Source organism: Saccopteryx bilineata, chromosome 2 (genome assembly GCF_036850765.1).
Source record: "Saccopteryx bilineata isolate mSacBil1 chromosome 2, mSacBil1_pri_phased_curated, whole genome shotgun sequence".
In the NCBI taxonomy this organism is placed as follows: domain Eukaryota; kingdom Metazoa; phylum Chordata; class Mammalia; order Chiroptera; family Emballonuridae; genus Saccopteryx; species Saccopteryx bilineata.
Window position 1 is genome coordinate 8,441,207 of NC_089491.1, and position 21,868 is coordinate 8,463,074.

The 21,868-nt window shown below is 49.4% G+C and overlaps 1 protein-coding gene across 4 annotated transcripts in view; it reads right to left on the minus strand.

The window, feature by feature from the left end:
- The window catches only part of GARNL3 (GTPase activating Rap/RanGAP domain like 3), a 129,717-nt gene that overhangs the window by 30,336 nt on the left and 77,513 nt on the right, over positions 1-21,868 (minus strand). For all 4 annotated transcript variants that reach the window (XM_066256153.1, XM_066256151.1, XM_066256152.1 and 1 more), the window contains 11 exons: positions 20,867-20,931; positions 18,517-18,580; positions 16,491-16,517; positions 13,537-13,612; positions 12,770-12,868; positions 10,441-10,544; positions 6,442-6,550; positions 4,619-4,664; positions 3,678-3,784; positions 1,540-1,655; positions 779-883 (listed from right to left, as the gene is read on the minus strand). In XM_066256153.1, coding sequence (XP_066112250.1) covers positions 779-883; positions 1,540-1,655; positions 3,678-3,784; positions 4,619-4,664; positions 6,442-6,550; positions 10,441-10,544; positions 12,770-12,868; positions 13,537-13,612; positions 16,491-16,517; positions 18,517-18,580; positions 20,867-20,931 — 918 coding nt within the window. The remainder of the gene's footprint in view (positions 1-778; positions 884-1,539; positions 1,656-3,677; positions 3,785-4,618; positions 4,665-6,441; positions 6,551-10,440; positions 10,545-12,769; positions 12,869-13,536; positions 13,613-16,490; positions 16,518-18,516; positions 18,581-20,866; positions 20,932-21,868) is intronic.

Genomic DNA, 21,868 nt, shown 5'->3' on the forward strand with positions numbered 1-21,868 from the left:
AAACAGTTCTGAGGCTCCTCCTGAAACCTGATGACTCAGAGTCTCTGAAGGTGAAGGCGGAGTCGGTGTCTGACACAGGACTGACACTGGGGCCCCCGACACACTGCACCTGTGTGGGGAGCAGCGACCTCTGCCGCTAAGCTCTCTGCGGTCACCTTGCTCAACTTTCTACTTTCGGGTTAGAATCTCATCTGCAGTTGGCAGCTCGCCTCCTTCTCCCTCTGGGGACATGGATCAAGGCAGAAAGCTGTGCCACCTCCCAGAACTGGGTCATACTAATGTCATGCGGGAGCAAGACAAAGGGGAAGTGACTGCCTCCAAAATCTGAAAGGAGGTCACAACCGGCAGCCACCTGACTGTGACAGCGGCCTCGGAGCAGCAGGGTGGGGACTCAGTCTTCTACGAGGACACTGCCACTCCGCTCTGTCCTGCCAGGGAGGAGATCAGGGTGCTTTTCCCACGTTGGCTGCACACTCCTCAGAAAGTTCCCAGGAGCCGGCAACAGGACGTGCTCCCTCGAGCAGGGGGCCCAGAGGGGCCCTGTGGCCTCTTGCTTCCTGTCAGTAGTGCTTCCTCTTCTGAACAGCGCCCTTCCCTCACTCACACCCACAGAGACCTCCGCCTACAGGCTTATTAAAAACCTCCCTCGTGGTTTCCACAGTCGCCCTGAGGGAAATCGCGGACCTCTCGCAGAAGTGTGCAAACATAAAATTCTTGCAGGTCCAGATGGGACTCACAACTTCACATCCTGCAAAACAGGTTTCAGAATACAACCCACCTGCCCTATTCTGACAAACTCTGCCTGGCGGGCCTCCTCTTTCTTCCGTGCTGATCTGGGCGACTCTGGTAAGACGTCACTAAAAGATCGTCTATTGAGCATGTTCTGAAAGAAAAAAACCCGTTTCAGTTCCACAAACGGTTGTCAAGTCTCCTTTGGCTTCTCTGAATGTACAAACCTATTTGTTCAAATGGTCCTGTGCCTGCCTTCTGCATTAACTCCCTCACTGAGCATGAGCAGAGGGAGCCCGCCCACGTGCGGTGTCTGTGCTAGCTGCTCCAGATAAGCGCCGACAAGTGGCGAGCCAGCGCTGTGTGGTGGCTGAGAGCATGGGCGTTGACCTCAAGCAAACCAGCGGCTCCAGAAAACCTTAAGAAGCGCCCAGGCTCTCTCCACAAGCCCCACGCCTGCCGGTCCACCAGCTTTATGGCACTGGTAATGTGTGTAATGCCACAAGGGCAGCCACCCCCAAAAAAGCTCTCTCCAGCGCTGCCGGGATTGCTGTTCAACACGCCGGCCCCAGCCTGCACCTCCATTTCCACAGCCCTGGCTCCATGAAAGTAACATTAGCATGCATGGCCCGTCACCACCCACCCCTGCTGTGGAACAAGGAGGGGACATCAGCCATGGTGGCCACAGTCTTATCTTGACAGAAAGGATCAAGGCGACTGCTGCGCTCTTCTCACCAGGACTCATCGCTAAGACTTGTGTTCTCAACTCAGACCCCACGAGAAGGAAAGGGGACCATGGGCCCCAGTTACCTTATGCAAATCTGGCATCAAATCCTGGTGCAAAGATCGAATCAACATGTCCAAAGTACGTCGACGTTTCTGGGCAAATGTTGGGGTTTCCAAAGTGGCTTTTTCACCGTTAATTACTAAGATAAATCAAGTTATGGGGGGATGACAGATGTTAACGTGCTATTAAAGAATATCCTTTTCAAGGACACCCCTCCAGTATTGCCACCGGTAACTCCTTCACAAAGCACGCTTAAAAACCTTCCAGCTTTCTGTACACAAACTGATGGCCCGTAGGCCGACCTTGCCTTTTCTGTTGGATGGCAAGCTTCCTGAGCAGAGGGTGTATCTAATTCCTTGAAGACCTAGTCCAGACCCAAGCTGCCCGCATCTACCAATCCACCCATCTATCTGCCCATCCATCCATCTACCCATCCATCCATCCACCCACCCACCTACTCATCCAACATAGGGGCAAACCACCAGTATTCCATTGAATGGATTAAATATTTGCTACATTTTGTTAGAAAAAAAATAACTGCCTAAGCAGACTACTCAGCTTCCTAGCCTGAGAGAAGTTTCTTCTGGGAATAAAAGATAGCGCTAAGAGCCAAGAAAGTGGACTGTCCATCACACGTCAGAGCACAGAACAGAAAGTGTGCAATGGAGGCGAGGGGCCTGCGGTCAGGGCAGTCATGGGTTTGAGTCCCAGCCGCTGTCTGTGCAGTCTAAGCAAACTATTTACCTCCTTGGGGCCTCAATCTTTGACCTTGTAAAATGGATTCAACTGTATTATTTCCTTGTAAGGGTTGTCATAAGTTTTTAAATATAATATATATCAAGAGTTCACGGCCCTGGCCAGTTGGCTCAGCGGTAGAGCGTCTGCCTGGCGTGCGGGGGACCCGGGTTCGATTCCCAGCCAGGGCACATAGGAGAAGCGCCCATTTGCTTCTCCACCCCCACCCCCTCCTTCCTCTCTGTCTCTCTCTTCCCCTCCCGCAGCCAAGGCTCCATTGGAGCAAAGATGGCCCAGGCGCTGGGGATGGCTCCTTGGCCTCTGCCCCAGGCGCTAGAGTGGCTCTGGTCATGGCAGAGCGACCCCCCCCCTCCCGGAGGGGCAGAGCATCGCCCCCTGGTGGGCAGAGCGTCGCTCTTGGTGGGCGTGCCGGGTGGATTCCGGTCGGGCGCATGCGGGAGTCTGTCTGACTGTCTCTCCCCGTTTCCAGCTTCAGAAATTAAAAAAAGAAAAAAGAAAAAAAAAAGAGTTCGCACAGTGCTAGGCATATCAAACTGAGTAAATTAGTTATCATTAACGATCATTTCCCTCATTCAGAGGCTCTGAGGGCAGGACAGTGATCACAGACCGGAGAGGAACTCCCTGGGGACAGGTACGGCCTGGGTAAGAGATGCACGCGGGCACAAGCTGGGTTGGTGTATTGGCAAGACATCTCTTAAGGAATTTAAACTATGAACACCTAGTATTTCCTCTAATTCTGTGATTGGGAATTGTTTTTGTTGGAGGGTATTTTCCCCGTAGTACCCCAGAAATATCCATTTTAAGTGTCTTGTTCTGGCTGAATAAGGAAAAAAGTTAAATTTTTGTTGTTGGAATGTCACTTCTTGTTATCTTAGAATTTTCCACCTGGACCACGTCCTCCCTCCTAACAAATCCACTTTGGAATTTAGAGCCTTCTGATCCTTGGCGTCAACCTGTTCATCTTCTGCATCTACTGGGCCGATCTTTAGCTGAACCCTCCCTGCCCTTCCACCCCTAGCTCTGAGGGTGCTGGAGAAAGCCACCCTGTTGACTGGCTCTGTTTAAATCAATAGATTCACTGATTACTTGGCTCCTTCATGTTGCTGAGCGATCTCTAATCTGTGGTTAAAGGTACCCCACAAAGACTGCTTACCTCCTGGACCCCAGGTTTCAAGACCCTTTCTTGAAGGTGAGTAGGAGGACAGGTACAGATGAGGACACAGGGGAAAATCTATATACTATTACTACCAGAAAATGAAATATGTGTTGTGGGAAGAGTTAACAGAACACAAAATGAAATCAATGCCTAAACAATGATACTTTCTCACATGGCATCCTGGGAGAATCTGGAGAGATGTGTTCTGACGTAGAATAAGTTGCAAAATGATTTCAAAATGGAACTTACATTTCACTAGCAAAAAGTCCCTGAATTCCTGGTGGTCTGTAAACACCGGTGGGGATGGCAAGGGTGGGCCAAAGAGTGGCACACTTTCTTCTGAAAATATTTTCAGCCTACGTAGAGAACATTGCAGGATTACTTGCTTTTTCTTCAGAGATCACCAATAGTATTTGGACCTTACATTTCTCTAGTTGCCCATGTGATGTGTTAGGAATATTCATGCCACAGGGGGAGCCCTCTTGTGGGCTGCCCGAGCTGCGGTCACTGTGCAGCTCTCTGTGCTTTAGGGCAGAGGTCAAGTCTTCCTGTATCCTAAGTGGTCCAAACCCCACCAGCCGTGGGCAAGGTCAGGCACCCCACAAATGACCGCAGAGGCCACCCCAAGCACCCACTGTGTGCCAGGCAGAGTGCGTAGGGTTTTAAGGCACAACGCCGATGGAGCCTCACCAACCTGCCAAGCTGGTATCATTACCTTCGTTCTATCATTACCTGAGGCTTGAGGATGACAAACATTTTCTAAAGCCTCAAAGATTTTAAGGGACCGAGTTGGGATTCCAACCCAAATCTATTTGGCTCAAAGTTCATGTTCTTTTCACAACTTCATCATTCCCTTAACAGAGTAGTTTTTGAGAACAGAAGGATAAACAGTTAGGATGTAGGGTAGGAAAGGAGCTACTCTGGTCAAGGGCAAATATATCAGTATGTGCCCACTGTAGAGTACAATAAAGTTCAAACTAACCCTGACCCTGGGTCTACTATACAAAGCAACATTATAAGGAACAAGTTTTTCTCAAAGAGAGAGTGGTGTTGAAGAAAGGTCTCTAAGGTAAGGACACATCAAATCAATCAAGAAATATCTATGTCAAGAGTCTCATTAAATGAATGCCAAATTAACATGTAAACATGGAGAATTAAAATAAGCAATTGATGACAAAGTCAGTACCTACCTATAATTGTCATTTTGTTGATCATACCTCACTAAGGCAAAAATATCTGTGCTGATGGTTAAGGAATTAATCAACACCCCCGATGCTCACGGTCAATGGCCCATGCCCTGAAAATCCCTGGTGCAGACTCATCTTAGACCTGCCCTTCGTGTTCAGGGCACCTGTCACCCTCAGCCCAGGAAGACACAGGCTCAACCTCCATGGGTTCATCCTTTGGAGGAAGAGCTATATCTCCAAATCAGTCAGAAAAGCAATATAAATAAAGCTACTAAGCAACGAAGAAACCAACAAAGCAAAAAGAGCAATTCTGTTGCCTGAAAATGCAAAGATCTCAACAGGAAATTAGTCCTAGATTTCATCTTACACATTTTGAAGAGGAAAGCAATTCAAATGCTCCCGCTACGCACACACCTTCCCTCTCTCTGCTGCTGTCTTCGGTAGACTAAACAATCCAAAACAAACACACAGAGCTGGTGGCAGCCTCGGGGAGACTCCACTTGGCTTATGTCGGGCACGCTGAGCTGAAACAGCACCAAACCCCCAGCCGGCTCCCCCTTTCTCCCGCCCCTCCCCCTGCCGCCAGCCCCAGCTTGCCTTAGCTGGGGCTCGACAGCCATGGATTCCTCACAGCGCTCCCATAGCTAGACTCAGTGGGGGGAGTATGCACCAACTACCTGCTTGTCCCGTTCCAGACACAAATGTGCCAAGGGCGAAGGCTAAAACGGGTAACTAAAGGAAATTCTACAAATGAGCACCCCTCAGTCCCTTAAAGAGTCCCCTCCCTCCTGTCCTGGCAGGACCTGGCGGAGCTCTCTGTGCTACAAGCAGCCCTGCAGGCAGGGCGCTGTGGGCCCTCCATCCGCCACCAGAGCAGTTTCACAGTGCAGTGAATGGGGCGGGAGTGGAAACAACTCTGAGGGGAGCGTAGGGGCGCTGTTTTCTTCCTTGCTCTTCTGGAAGAAACCTGGCGATTTTCAACTTGTACAAGCGTCCCCGTTGTGTTGTTAGGTGACAATGAACAAACATGTCAGTGTGCAGAGCAACCTACTTCTGGATGCAATGAGCTATAAGGGTCCTGCCTCCCGACATTCTTACAGGAGTCTCCGGAAACGCCTATCCATTGCCTTTTACTAATTATGCACAATCTGTAGAGGTACCACCTTTGGGTCTCACTGTCATGGTCTGTGACCCAGAGCAACAGGGCCACGACTGGGTACCCGTCGGGCTGGCCAGCTCACAGGCCATGCCCGTTTCACTGCGCTACCCGTGGACATCAATCACAGAGCGCTTCAGCAGAACTTGGCTGGCAATGTGAGCTGAGCAGAAATTAGATAGGGGGAAGCAAATAGAACCTGATTAACTCCATTGTTTCCCAGATTTCAGGAGGTGACAATGCAGCAGCTATTACTGGGGCTGAGAGTCAACAAAGAAACAATGTGTTGGCTTTTTATCTTCACTTGCAAGTTTTTATACCTAAAGCAAAATTCTCAGAGGATTCATTATAATTCTCCTAATTCATTTCTTACTGATGAAAGGTAGGAAGTCCCCTCTCCCGTTTCAAAGACTACCTGAGGAAAGGGAAGAGATTCCAGAAGTTGGGAATTCTCTGGGAATTAACCCATCCATTACCCCAGTGGGTGGAGAGAGACGAGGGAACAATGCCGAGGGGAAAACCCCAAACGGTGGGTCTAAGAATCCATCAGCGCAAAGTAATCATAAATAACAAGCAAGGCAATCACAACACTTGTGCGGAGGGGCATTTCAGTCCAGTGAGGCTGACCAACAGCTCGCTGAACGGGAGCGCCCACCACAGCCCAGGATACGTGTAAAATGGGACCGGATCATGGAAGGCTTGAAGGCAGGAGAGGGCTCCTCTCCTTCCTGGAACACGATGGTGACGATATCGTTCCCGATGTGGCGCTTCCTCTCCACCTGGACGTGAGCACAAACAACACCGCTGAGAAGGTGGCTCTGGCACCGGCACCGAGCTGAGGACGCACACAGTCATGGAGCCCAGACGCCGATCAGCCTTGACTGTTTGCCTCCCATATTTTACTGGCTGTCTTCTGGGTCCACTATCTGCCTCCACTGCCTCCCCGCCCCCCCAATTCAGGCCTGATTTCCTCTTTTTTTTAAAAAAAAAAATTATTTATTTTTTCAGAGACAGAGCAAGAGTCAGAGAGAGGGATAGACAGGGACAGACAGGAACGGAGAGAGATGAGAAGCATCAATCATCAGTTTTTCGTTGCAACACCTTAGTTGTTCATTGATTGCTTTCTCATATGTGCCTTGACTGCGGGCCTTCAGCAGACCGAGTAATCCCTTGCTCGAGCCAGCGATCTTGGGTCCAAGCTGGTGAGCTTTTTCTCACACCAGATGAGCCTGTGCTCAAGCTGGGGACCTCGGGGTCTCGAACCTGAGTCTTCCGCATCCCAGTCCGATGCTCTATCCACTGCGCCACCGCCTGGTCAGGCCTGATTTCCTCTTGTCTGCCCTCTGGAGGAGCTCCTCACCAGCCTGCTGGTCTCCACTTTCTCCCCCATTTTACTTTTCTGATCCTGTTCATGTTCATTCATTGTCTCCTTAGCCTGGATTCAAGACCCCCCAAACAGGAGGCATTACATCAGAAATCCCTGGGGAAGAGGCTCAACCATGTGCGTTTTTAGAAATGCCTTAGTTCTGAAGCACATACTTGGTGAGAACAGGCCCTACTTAACCTGATCCCAGCTGACCTTTCCAAAGTGATCTCCTAGACGTGTGGTGGGCAATTTTTTTCTGTAAAGGGCCACATAGCAAATATTTTCAGTTTGGTAGCTCCTATTATCTCTCTTCCACCATGTGGCTCTGCTGCAGTAGTTCAGAGGCAGCTGAGGACAACAGGGACATGAGTGAGTGTGACTGTGTTCTAATAACTCTTATTTAACAAAACAGGCAGCACACTGGGCCTGGCCCCTCGAGTCTGAAGAGAGATCTGGCTCGAGAGGAGAGCTGGGTGTCAATGGCCTATAAGAACAATTTAAAGCCATGAGACTGGATGAGATCATTAAGGGAGTGAACAAGTGCGGAAGGAGAAAGGACCAGGGACTGAGCCCGGAGGCGTGGCAATGCACAAGATGTGCCTAAGACCCAGAGCTAGTTAACGGCAGAGCTAGGACTTGGTCCAGATCTGTCCGACCACAGAGCCTGTGTTTTCATCCGGAACTAGATGCTGCTGTTGGGAGGCCAGAAGATGCCGGTGGTGCTGGGTATCACGGGATGTTAGGAAGAAGATGCCGGTGGTGCTGGGTATCACGGGATGTTAGGAAGAAGATGCTAGTGGTGCTGGGTATCACGGGATGTTAGGAAGAAGATGCCGGTGGTGCTGGGTATCACGGGATGTTAGGAAGAAGATGCCGGTGGTGCTGGGTATCACGGGATGTTAGGAAGAAGATGCCGGTGGTGCTGGGTATCACGGGATGTTAGGAAGAAGATGCCGGTGGTGCTGGGTATCACGGGATATTAGGAAGAAGATGCTGGTGGTGCTGGGTATCACGAGATGTTAGGAAGAAGATGCTGGTGGTGCTGGGTATCATGAGATGTTAGGAAGAAGATGCTGGTGGTGCTGGGTATCACGGGATGTTAGGAAGAAGATGCTGGTGGTGCTGGGTATCACGGGATGTTAGGAAGAAGATGCTGGTGGTTCTTGGTATCACGGGATGTTAGGAAGAAGATGCTGGTGGTGCTGGGTATCATGGGATGTTAGAAAGAAGATGCTAGTGGTGCTGGGCATCACGCGATGTTAGGAAGAAGATGCTGGTGGTTCTGGGTATCACGGGATGTTAGGAAGAAGATGCTGGTGGTGCTGGGTATCATGGGATGTTAGAAAGAAGATGCTAGTGGTGCTGGGTATCACGGGATGTTAGGAAGAAGATGCTGGTGGTTCTGGGTATCACGGGATGTTAGGAAGAAGATGCTGGTGGTTCTGGGTATCACGGGATGTTAGGAAGAAGATGCTGGTGGTGCTGGGTATCATGAGATGTTAGGGATGTTAGGAAGAAGATGCGGCCCAAGGAGGCAACATCTATACCCCCTCCCACGCCGTTATGCTTGGGTATGAGGATGGAGGGAGGAGAGCAGTGGAAGAAGTTATTGTGATGCCAGGACCCATAGAGTATTTGTGCAATGTGTTTCTTTACATCAGATTTGGGATGTGGCTCAGACTGTCTGTTAGTATTCTAGATGTCCAAAAGCCATAAGAGATTTTATGAGCCAGATAAGCCTCTGACTTTCTGACTGTTACCTTAGGCCCCCAAGAGACCATGACAGGTACAGAGAGAGGTTCACAGACTGTGGTCCTTCTCTGCCTTCCCATGATCAGGCACTCTTAAGGTTCACAAACATTCTGCATTTCTTTGTCTCTCTTACCACCTGTTTTATCTCCCTGCCAGCCAAGACAAATTTATAGTTTTGATTTTCTTCAGATCTACTGATGCTGGGCAAGTGGAGGACCCAAGCACTACCCAGGGGCCAGCCAAGATGCTGGAAAGAGCTGGTTCACCTGGGAATGTTGCAATGCCCCTGGCAGGTGCCATTATGCCTTAACGTGCTAACAGCCCCCTCCAAAAGCAAAGGTTAAAGACTTCTGAGTTGGGCAAAGGCTGAACTGGCACATCCACCCCTGCCTCCTACCTCTCTCTGGCTATGTGCCTGCTGTCACAGGACATGGGCAATGCTGGCGAACAAACAGGGCTGGAAATGTTGGAGTTAGGGGAAGAGGAAGACTGTAAAATATTTCAGTGGAAGTTTGTGATGTTATTATTGAGAAGTAAGAGACCAATATAATTTATGATGATTGGTAAGGCCAGCTTGGTCTCTCTTCTCCATGTGACCCTAGGATCCTCAGAGCCTCAGCTCCTAAGAGGTGGGCCTGGCAGCAATGATCAGGTATCCTCAACCACACAAAGGAAGGGGCCTCGCCAGAAGTGACTCTCAGCCACAGAAGCCATCTCCTGGGCCCGGCACTTCCGGCCTCACCTGTCCTTTCTCAGAGTTAGCCACCTGAAGCCATAGCAAGCTTAAAGCTCCAGTGTCTCCACCGCCTGCAAGACAGCCCCCCAGGCCCCAAGCCAGCAAACAGAGCCAGCTCGTCCTGCCCCTCCCACCCTGTCCCCGAAGCACCTGTGTACCCCATGACTATCCCACCACATTTCAGCCTAGATCTGCTGAGTCTGCCCCCTACTGACGTTGCACTGAAATAACAATTATAAATGCTCAGAAGCTTTTTTAGCCCATTCCACACTCTGTTTCTCACAAATCTTCACTGAGTGACCACCCAGTCGTGTTTGTGACATTGATTCATACAGATACCTTCAATGTGTAATAAACAGAGAAGAATCCAATGACAAATTAAATGATCCCCCGCCCCAAAGCCTTCCAAAAGTAGCAGCCCGTGTCTTTGTAAATTAGAGCTTGTCCCCGACAAGACACAGGCTCGCTGAGAGAAGTCACGGAGAAGAGGGCATGCAAATGCAAGACAGTCCCTCAGGAGTCCGTGATACCATTCACACACACAAACGCACACAAGTTCACACACAGGCACGCTTGCGCAGTTACCTCTGACCCTGTATTTCTTTAAGGGGTGGTGTCAGTGAGGACAGTTCTCCCTAAGGCTCATTGAGAGTTCACCTATAGAGACTGCCAACAGCACCCCTAAAGGGATGTCTGGAGTTCAGCTCATCTGTTCACATCTGTAGCTCCTAATTCTATGAAATCCAAACCTTGCTTCCTGCAGTCAGGTCACTACCTCACGGTCTGCATGCCCGGAGTGTCGGGTTCCCACGTACCTGCTGTTTGTTCTCTTTGGAGTACGGCAACATGGTGGAGACATGGAACATGATCTCATGCCCTTGGTATACAGTATAAACCGAATGTATCCCTGTGGTATCATCTGCAAAATACAAACAGGCATTGAGCGGGCGCAGAGGATTCTGGGACCAGAGCGGAAGAGTCTCTATGTGCAGATGAGGGGAACAGAGCACGCAACCAGTCCCAGAGAGCATTCTAGATTACCTGCCTGAGGGGAAGCAGCTGTCTGGATCCTGCCCATGTGGGCTGACCCCTCCCCTCCCCGTCTCAGCTCGCTTGCTGACTCATGCCTCGCCTGAGTAGTGGACCTCATGAGAAGTCTGGGCTGAAAAGGAGAGTATGCTACAACTCCCTGCCTTCTGCTAGTGTACAGGACAAGATTAACACCAGGCGGCATGCCAGCCACAGCCATGTCCATCAGACAATGCGGGCAGACGTGGACAGCGGGGAGCAGCGCGGGCTCTGGGACAGGCAGGCCTGGGTTCACGATCCCCTGGCCACGCCCCTTCTGATAAACCACTTCACCTTTCTCGGGGCGGTGAGGGGCAGCCACGGCCTAACAGAGGCCTAGGGCCGGCCACGGGGCGCTAGCGGGTGGGCGTTCCCCGGCGCACCGCCTGCACAGGAAGCTCGGCGGGGTGAAGCGGGCGCCTGAGACCTGGGGCCGCATGCTTCATCCCTGCCACGGTCAGTTAGGCGGCGCAGCCCGTCCAGCAAGCCGCCCGACCTTTCCACGTTCACAAGTGACACCAGCGTGGGCTGCTGGGGAGCCGAGGCTCCCAGGGGTGACCGTGCCCACATTTGAAGACTGTCAAACTGAGGCCAGTGAGCCTGGCAGCACCTGCCCGCCTCGCCTCAAGGACCAAAGGTGAAGGGCAAACAAAGCGACAAGTGAAAGCACAGGGAACACGGGAAACACTCTGCAGTTAGAAGGCAGCCTGAGCGACTCCAAACCTAACCTGTGACCTTATTTACCTTCACCCCTTCCGAGCCCCTCCCCCAAATGCTTCCCCTCAGATGTCCCCACACTCACTGCTGGGGCCGGAAACCCAGAGGTCCTTTGATTTCCTTTTCCTCTTTATGCTCATGTCCAGTCAGCACCGGTGGATCATACCAGTCCTGCCTTTGAACCCGCCCTTGAATCCCTGGGCTCCGCCCCCTGGCAGCCTCCCACGCCCCGCAGTGAGGCAAGCATGGCCTCCCCACTACCCTCCGGGCCACTCTCCCTGCGGCAGGGCAGCCAACTTACTCTGCTCAGAGGTGCGTTCTGACCCCATCACGGCCCCCCAACCCATTAATGACATCAATCCCCTTTAGAATAAAATCCAAAATTATTAATGTGACCTCAAACTCCCTGTGGGATCTTCTCTACCCCCTTTCTCCTGTCTCTGCTCTCTCTAAACATAAAGGTATTCTCTTGGTTTCTAGAACACATCATGCTCTTTCCTGCCTCAAGGACTTCCCAGATGTTCTCTGCATGGAATTCTCTTCTCCCCTCCAGACTTCCAAATTACTCCCACGCATCACCCTCCGGGAAGCCTTCTCTAGCAGATCCCCCAGCAGAATCAAGTGCCCCCGCCGCCTGCCAGCACTCTGTGCATTTTCTTCTTAGTTCCTCCAAGGAGTCAGGACTAAAATATTTTTTATTGATTGATTCATTTGAGAGACAGAGGTAGGAGGAAAGACAGGCAGAGGGAGGGAGAGGGAGGGAAGGAGGGTGGGAGAGGGAGAGAGAGAGAGAGAGAAAGGGGAAGAGAAGAAGAGGGGAGAGGGAGAGAGAGAGAGATTAATTTGCTGTTCCCCTTATTTACGCATTCATTGGTTGATTCTTGCATGTGCCCTGACTGGGAATGGAACCTGCAACCTTGGTGTATCAGGACAATGCTCTAACCAACTGAGCTACCTGGCCAGGGCAGGACTAAACTATTTGATAATTATCTCCTTACGGTCTGTGTTTTCCACTGGACAGAAGCTCCTGGAAAGGCAGGGACTGTGTTGTTTTACCTATGTCCCCAGAGCCCCACAGTCTTGGCACACAGAGGTGCTCACCAGTAAGAGCTGATGGCAGGGCAGCCCAGGGTGCCTGCCACACCTAAGGGCTGTGAGGCTGACTCAGTCTTGCAGAGCTCAATGGAGACACCAAATGTGTCCAGAGACACCCCCCCCCCCCCCCATGCCAGCCTACGTGTGAAGCTCCAATTTCCTCTTATCCCCTTTCCTCCATCTTGGTTATACATTCAAATATAGATCAGGCTGATGACAAAAGTTCAACAAGTTACCACAGAACCAGGCCAGAGGCAAGCTTACTTTTGGTGTCCAGACCGCCGCGGTAGCCTGTCCAGCCCTTTAGAGTGATTGTGTCACCCAGGAGGTTTAAAAATTTTTCAAAAGCATCACTTCCGATTTCTGCGGCAAGAGGGAGAGTGTGAAGAAGATATGGCAACCACAGGTCCTCACTGTCTGACTGAGGCACCTGAAAATGATCTGCAGATGAGCGTAGTAGGACAGAACAGAGGAGGCATGCACCCCCCCCCCGGGAGTCCTGGCAGGGGGCCCAAAATTCCCAGGACCCCCAGCAAAGGAAACCGCAGGTCTGGGCCCACCAACCTTCCTCTGCCAGGCTGGGTCAAAGATGTTTCACACTGAAAACATTATTACTGTTTCCATTCATAATAAACAGGTAATGAACATGAAAAGTGCTAGATAACAGGAAAATGACCCCATTTTATAATTCTCCCAACCCTCAAAATAACGGAGGAAAATCTTCCTCTGCTCCTGAGACTATGGTGAATCAAATTCTTTCAACTCCATGAAATTTTCCAAACAGGCTGCCTCTCTAGCTCCAACGCCTAGTACAAATTAAGTGACTGAGAACTATTTATCAAATGAACGAAACGGGGCAACATCTGCCCTACAGCATTTACCCTGGGATCCACCCCACAATTTCACAAAACCACTGGCTGTTGCTCTATGCAACAGACTCCACCTCAACTAACAAGCCCAGCTTCAATCGCCAAAACTGCAGCACGGCGGAAGAGGGTTTCTGTTAGCGGAAGGGAGGAGGGGACACTCACCGTTGCTGAACATCTCGTCATCCGTCAGCTGCCCATCTTTGGCAAAAAGAACCCCAAACTTGAAATTCACAGAGCCCTTACAGTAAGACAACAAAAGGTGGTGACTTCAATTTTGCCATCCAAGCATACACAATTACATTATTTATGAAAACGGCAGTGATCAGAATGGACACCAGGGGATTAGTTATTTCCTCTATTCTATCTCGATTTTGACCAATATTAAGAACAATCATTCCTTTATTTTTGTAGGTTTTTATAGCCTACAGGTGAAACTCTACGCTTTCATGTGGGTTTCATTACTAACAGCATCTGCAGGATGGCAGGCCCATTGTGTGGCAAAACAGAGCTCAAGATAAATAGCCTATAGAATCCACAGGACTAGTACCATCTTTTTTGTTTGTCTGAATTGACTGATTTTAGAGAGAGGAAGGAAGAGAGTGTGAAAGAGAAACATCGATTTGTTGTTCCACTTATTTATGTATTCGTTGGTTGATTCTTGGGATATGCCCTGATGGGGACTGAACCCACAGCCTTGGTGAATGGGGATGATGCTCTAACCTACTGGAGCTACTTGGCCAAGGCTGGTACCATCTTCTAACCAACTCCTCAGCAGCCGTCCAGACCCCAGTTAGCACAGGAGTGCTCAGTGCAATTCAACATTCAACACAGCAATCTTAGGCTGAACCCTGTGGCCTCTTTTAGAAATAGAAATGGAAACTGCAGGCAATTTGTTTGAAAAGCCCATTTCCCCCCAATTCCTAAAGATATTTAATCTCAAGGAGTTACAAAACAGATATGTGGGGGGAGGCAATTGAGAAGTAGCCAGCACAAATGTTCAGTCCACTAGCCTCGGCTTTAAACGCTGGATGAAAACCAGACCCCGGGAGAATGACAAACACCGGATGTCAGGGAGGAGCTTCCCCAGGAGGCAGACACATGGGATCAGACAGCCCGTGGATTTTTAATAGTTTTTTCTTAACTCATGCAGTGGGTTTATAGATCTTCCTTATATTATTCTCTATATTTTTATTTTTGTATTTCTTGAAGTGTTTTTCATAATAAAGTAAAATCTATGGTTGGAAGCGAATCAACCTTTACAAGACTGTCTGGCCCACCACTAGCTGGGGGAATTCTTGGTGGTCAGCAGAGGGGCAGACAGGAATGGAGGTGTTAAAAGCACCGGCCAGTGGGCTAGCGCTGGGGGGTCAAGGCAGAAACATTGGGTTTCAGGACAGCTGGATCCCGGACAGTCAAGACTGAACATCCAAGGGCCTCAGACATTTGTCCCCAACACACCTGGGGGACAGATGCATACACATCAGCAACAGTAATTTCATTTGTAGTGATTTTCTGTGGAGAGCAGGGATGAGGGGGACGCTCCCAAGCTGGCCCCTCCACCCAGGGCTCTTTCCCATCACGTGGGTCTCAGCTCAAGTGTCCATTTCCAGAGGCCTTTCCTGACCTCCCCAAATAAAGCCACCCCTGTTGTTATGCTCCATCACAGCACCTTGCTTATTTTCTTAAGAGCAACATTCACAACCTGCAATGCCTTTGTTGAACTTGCACGTTTGTCTGTTTCTACACTGGAACGTAAGGCTGGCGACAGAGGGACTGGCCATGTCCTAGTTTCCATGGACGCTCCAGAGCCCACCACTGTGCCGGGTACCCTGGAGGAGCTCAGTAAGGCTCATGGCAAAAACGGGTGCATAATAAATGAGAAAAGAATCAAAACTGGTCAGATAGCACCTAGTTTTTACAAGCTGCCTCCAAACTGGTTTTGGTAAATTTCTTAGAGTTCTGTTGGGGATCTCTATCCATGTAGGGCTCTGTACTTTCTAACCTTCCTTTCTCTGCTTTGGCAACGATGACAGAGGTCACACGTCTCCAAGGCCCCAGTGCCTCTTCCGTTCTCAGTGGTCCCTTCAAAAGCACCTGTAGTAGTCTGGGGTCTGACAGATGATGCTCTCAGATTAACAAGGCAGAGACTAAATTCGAGGTTCTCAAACCTAACCAGGCATCGGAATCACCTGTAGACTTGTTAAAATAAAGAGTGCTGGGCTACACTCCCAGTTTCCAAGTCAGTCGTTCTGGGCTAGGGCCCAAGAATTAGTATTTCTGACCAGTTCCCAGGTGATGCTGAGGCGGTGGCCCAGGGACCCCACTCTGAGAACCACTGGACTAGAGGAATAAGCCAGCAAACTGTCCAGAGGCTTGTCCAGACAGCTGGCAAGCCATGAGAAGAAGGTCTGGATCAGTGACCAGCGCAACGAGCCAGGAGCTACTGGCCTGTTAGAAGCAGAAGGGACCCCAAGGTCCACCAACCCCCCCCGCCCCCCCTATAGGCAGGACGGCTGAGGCCGGGGATGGTGAAGCGTGCCATGCTGGTCCTGAGTGAGTGGCGGGTATGGCTGGAAGCGGGTCTCCAGTTCTTTCTAATCCCACGGCACAGCCTCGTCGGCAGGTTTGGTGGTTGTTGTTTTTGAGAAAGAGATGGTACGAAGCTCAACGCATAGTTGCTTTCGCATTAGTTGTGCATGAACTGCTTCTTGTACGTGACTTGACCAGTGCTGAGCCAGCGTCCCCTTGCTCAAGCCAGCGACCTTGGGCTTTTCATGCCAGTAACCTCTGGGCTCAAGCTGGTGAGCTTTGGGATCATGTGGGTATCTTTGTTTGTTATATTGTGTATGAGCTACAGTGTAACAAGTGCTCTTGTTGCTTCAAGCAAATATCCCCTCAGTAAGGGAATAACATTGAGAATAAGGAGACCAGCTACTTAATTTTCAAAATTTGAGAGGGGGGAAAATATATATATATATTTATATATATATGAGCAGATATACATCATAGTTAACAGGTTCTTCAAGGAAGGGGTGGAAGGGGGAGGGGAGCACCCACAAGGGTTATAGATAACAAGGCAGAGCACAGAAAGACACACAGCTCATCAAATTGCTTACCTCTTGCTCCTCAAGAACCAGCAGGTCCTGTTGAATCAAGTTTGAAAAGTTACATCCATGCTTTAACAGAGATCATTTTATTTTGACTTTCTGTGAAAGCCAAGCTTTAATTTACTGAAGTTTGTACTGCTCCCCCAATCCCAGAAGTGCTTTTACAATTCAGCTAGCCCCACAGATTTCTATAAAACACCTGGTCACTTCAGAAAGACATGTCAGATCACTGTTCCCCGGAAATAAAGATGGTGCCCAGCCACGGGAAGACAGAGACACCCGCCTTCTCCACCCCTTTCAAGCCAGCTTATCATACATTGCTTCTGCAAAGGTTTGGCCAAGAAAAATGTGACTGTAGTTTAGCAGCCAGAAACAGATAACGTTTTTAAATAGCATAAGCCACCTTCCCACTTGGTGGAATGATGCCTTCTTTATAATGCGAATGGCTTATTTTCCGTTTACTTCTGAGATCCCGGGGGATTTGTTAAGAACTCTCTCCTCTAAACCCAGAGCCTGCTGCTCATGGCTTCCTCAGGGAAGTCTACAGAAGCCTGATCACAGCCATGAAACTGCTGTTGCCGATTTATACACCCACGTGTGCACACCCACACACATACACATACACAGGATGGGGAAGGCTCATGAAGAGTTACTTGTTAAGGGAAAAAAAGTCAAAACACAGAATGCAGGGACAGCACCAAAGTCTTCTGTTATGCTGTAAACAGACAGAAGGCTGCAAGTCTTGTTTACAAATCCCCTTTTACTTTAGGGGAGAGGAAGCGGGAGGGTGACCGAGCAGAGGCGAGCCCAGCAGCAAGCTGCAGGAAGCAGCGTCCGCATGGGCCCGTGGAAGCCGGCCCAGTGTCTGCGGGTCACGTCCTGGCTCCCGGTAGGAAAGGGTTCGGGAGGATGGCCCAGACAAATGAAGTAATAAAGGCACACTGGTACTGGCATATTTATCGTTCTAATTTGTTTTTAAGTCGGCTATAAAAATGACAAGTAAGCATAGCATGGCTTGTAGTTGCTTCAAACTTCAAATCCTCACACACCTGTTTCTGCCTCAATTCCTTCTGGGGTTGAGTCAGGGTAGAAATATATTTTAACAATTAAATTAAAACAAAGGTTATGGGAGTTCACAACTCTGTACATTTAAAGTAAGTTGCGTTGCAAACCAGTAACTTTATTTTACAAGCTAATTTACAAGCTTCCTTTAACAGTGTTCAAGCTCAACTTACTCACCGTCCCAGCCGTCCTCCTCACACTGCCCGAGTCCCCAGATGGTGCTCCGCTGCAGAGGGGCTATCCCGGCTCCCTGCCCTGTTCAGGGAATCCCACCCTGCCTGCCAGCCTCTCCCGTGCCCGCCCTGGCGTCCCCGACTCTGAATCTCCCTGACACACAGCTGGTGCACCACTAGCAATGGCCGGGCTTACACATTTCACGGGGAGAGTTTTAAAGCGAAATTGATGGCAACTGCAAGACAAAAGTTTGGTTTGGATTTTTCTGAAGGCCCATCACCTAGAATAGTGACTCAAGTGGTTTTCTTCCAGTGCGGACTATTTCCCCTAACAGTAGATCCTAAGAAAACAGGATGGCTTCCGGGACACCCTCTGGCTTCTGTGGTACCAGCATGGCGCTCCTCGAGTTAGCGCTCGGTGAGCACGTTCCATAGTTTCTAAATTAAAAAATATCTCACATTCTACAGAATTCTTCATCACTCAGTAAAAAGAATGGCTTTTAGGCCAATGAGATCATTCTGAACACACCTGTTGGTTCACGGGAGGACTGTATAGTTCAGCGGTCCTCGGCCACGGCTATGCCTCAGAATCACTCACAGACCTTTTGAAAAATACAGACTCCTGGCCTCTACCTTGGACCCGGCATAGCATAAGCTCAGGTGTGAGTTCCCCATGATGATGTTGTCAAAGCTCCACAGCTGATGCTGGTTGGTACCCTAGTAAGGATCTCTGATGATCTGTCAGTTCTGATCTCACACCGATCAAATTTATACGATTATGAAGCATAAAATTCTCTTACCTTCTGGATCTCAGGATGAAAAATTTCCCTGGGGCCTTTCTCAAATTTGTCCAGATTCATGGCACTGAAAGAGAACAGACAGGATGAGGCATGGTGTGGCGGCAACGCCGTGTGGAGCAAGTCTCGGGGCTTTAGAGAAGCTAAACAGTATCTCCTAGGAAACCGTGGGTGGCCTGGTCCGCAGGAGACACAAACCAACATAGGACAGTAGCCAGACACCACACTGTACTTTCCTTATATAACTGTCCCCTAATGACACTCACGTAATAAGAGAGGAGATGAGGAGAACAGAGAGCATCTGGGTCATCAGGTGACCTTGACTAATCTTCCTGATTCTTTTACTTTCTAAAAAAGTGATTCATTGACATTTACAGAGCAATTAACGATACAATGAAATGTCATTAAGAGGACCTGATGTATCTATCTTCCTTTGGTAATTCCTCTGCCACTTGGGGCAAAAGACCAGTCCTGAACAAGGTGGTTCTTTGTTTTGCTTTGGACACACAATGCTAATTTCCTTTAGCCTAAGTCCCTCCAGAGGAAAAACAAGGAAATTGAACCAGATGATCGCCAAGGCCTCTTTCGGCTAGGATTCCTGTATTTGTAAGTGAGAGGTAAGAATAACAGCCAGTATCATACAGCACTTGCTTATCCCAGGCATTGTGCTAACTGCTCTACGTGGGTTATCTCCTTTAGTCTCTGGGGGGCAAGTACTATTTCATCCCCAGTTTAAAGATGAGAAAACTGAGGCTTAGTCCAGGGTAACTAAGCTATTAAGTAGCAGAGTTAAGATTTGAACTCAGGCTCATCCGACTCCATTGTATTTATATTTTAATTTCCTTTTGAGTTTTCAAGTTCATGAGTGTAACAAATGCATTCATGAGTGTAAAAAGATTCTCAACAATCTCAAGCCACTATAATTCAAAGTGTTACTTTCAAAGCAAGCAGCCAGGTAGCTCAGCTGGTTAGTGTCGTCCCAATAAACCAGGGTTATGGGTTCGGTTCCTGGCCAGGTCATATACAAGAGTCAACCAATAAATGCATAAATGAGTGGAACAACAGATGGATGTTTCTCTCTCTCTTTCTATCCCTTCTTTTCTCTAAAATCGATTAAAATAAAAAGATTTAGGAACAACAAGACATTTTTGCGCTCAACAAAAATGTTAACATCTAACGGATGCTTTCTTAACTTGGCTTCAGACTGACGAGAAAAATCCAAAGGCCTGAAGCAGGGTGTAAGGTGGGGGGTGTCTACAATTTGGAGACCAAATCGAGCTTGAAAATGAGCTATGACATTTACTTCTTAATCTCAGTGCCCTTTCATCAGCCAGGTGCAGTCCTAGCTGCTGGAGTCAAGATTGTCACTGTAAGGGACCCGCTGGCAGCTGTGAGTTGTAGCTAAGAATGCTGAAGACACAATCCCCTACCACCACCGAGTCTGCAGCTGAGGAAAGAGTGAATCAGAGGCACAGGGACCCACTCCCAGCACATGACAAAGTGGTAACAGCCACGCCCCAGAGTCCTGGGAGCCTGGGTTCAATCCCAGCTCTGTAGTTCAACGAGCTGTGAGGTCTCTGCCAAATCCCTGCACCTCTCTGAGGCCCTGACTCCTCTTGTGGGGAGTGGGGGTTATACCAGACCTAGTCTGTGCAGCTGCTTTAAAGAGTTACTGAGAGACGCTCGCAGAGCACTTAGCACAGCGCCTGACAAACAGAAGCTGCTGTTCCTGAGATGGAGTATCTTAGCTGGTGACAAGGCAACTGGCCCGATCCGAGTGGTGGCATTCCCAGGAGAGCCTGCCACCTGACACGGGAGGGATGTGGAAGGAAGAGACAGGCGGGCGCACGAGAGGCAGCCGGGTGTGGAGCAGCTCTAGGCCACGCTCTCTTTCTGTTTAGTGAAGAATAAGGCCAGTCTTCCCTGAAAAGCATCTGCTGACATAAGAGTTTCTATTTCAAAGCAGAAACATGAAAGGAAGAACATTTCCTGGTTTTCTTTACAAAACCAGAGTACCTGTGTGCATGCAAGGAGAAGGAAGCCAGCAGTTGACGCATTCCTGAGACGCGTACGAGCAACGCTCGCAATCAGCCAGCCCTGGACCCGGCCTCCGTTCACCACACTGGCTGTGTGAACTTGGCCTCCATCTCCTCATCTATAAAATGGGGATAGCAGCAGTGCCTCTTGGAGGGCTGCCGTGAAGACTGATGAGCCCACACACAGCAGGTGCTTAGGAAAGTGTCTGGCACGTTGCCAAGGCTCTAGAAGCTAGGAAGCTAACGGAATGATCACAGGGGAAAATAAAACATATATAAAGGCTCCTGGTGCTGGGCTTCTAGTCATTAGTACTCACCTTAAGATGGACTTCACAGAGAGAGTTTTGGTGGGACTGTAGGGAAGGCATATTTTCTGGGTACCCTGGAAAGTCAAACACGACATTAGTGAGAAGGTTGGCAGTTCCCATCTCCATGACAGCCTTTCCTGGTCATTAAAAAGAAACCCATGTCTAGACTGTCAAATTTTTCTTCAAGAGGCTTATATATGAATAAACACATTCTACGATGGAAATGTCTTGCTCAGGCTTGATTGACAGCATCTTCCACTATGCCCCACCCCCACATTGATGGATTTCGGGGTTATGGTACTCTTCAATGTGTGGACGGGTGGGACCAGGGCCTGAGAGATTGTGGTGAGCAGGTGGGCCGTCTGAACCAGATGAGAAGCGGGTTTGGTCTCTGTCAGATCAGCCTCAAAGATTGTAAGAAGCAAACAGTCTCCACATGTCCAACAAGACCCAAATGGGATAGCTCCAAGTCAAAGGCTTGTTGAATACAAAATCACTAGAATCTTGCAGAGAGGTTTGAGTAATGTGTGCTTTTATAATGACATGTCTGTTTCCCCCTCTCTAAATGAGGACCTGCTGTGACTAACTCATAGCAAGTACTCAATAAATGATTAAATGACAGGGAATGAATAAAGGACCCACAGAGTCTGTGGAGAAGAAATATATAGTGGTCATTCCCACGAGCCCTAGGCCTAGGCCTTCACCTCCACAGAGGCAGCTGGTGAAGATGTTACTCCCCCTCGGCAGGGGCTAGATGCTCTCTCTACTCCATAAATCCTCCCTCAAGCTGCTCCTGGCTTCTCTGTAAAACAGCCTTTGGAATCTCTGGTGGGAGGAAAAAGCAGACAAGGTGGGGTGGAGCAAGAAGGTCAGATTCAAGACTATCTTTGAGACAGGCTAGAATCTCTCATGGATGGCCGCAGCATGGGGCAGGCTAGGCCCATCAGGAAGCAAGGCCCAGAATTAACTTAGGTCTCAGTGAGTGGGCATCTGGCTTTCGATGCACAACTT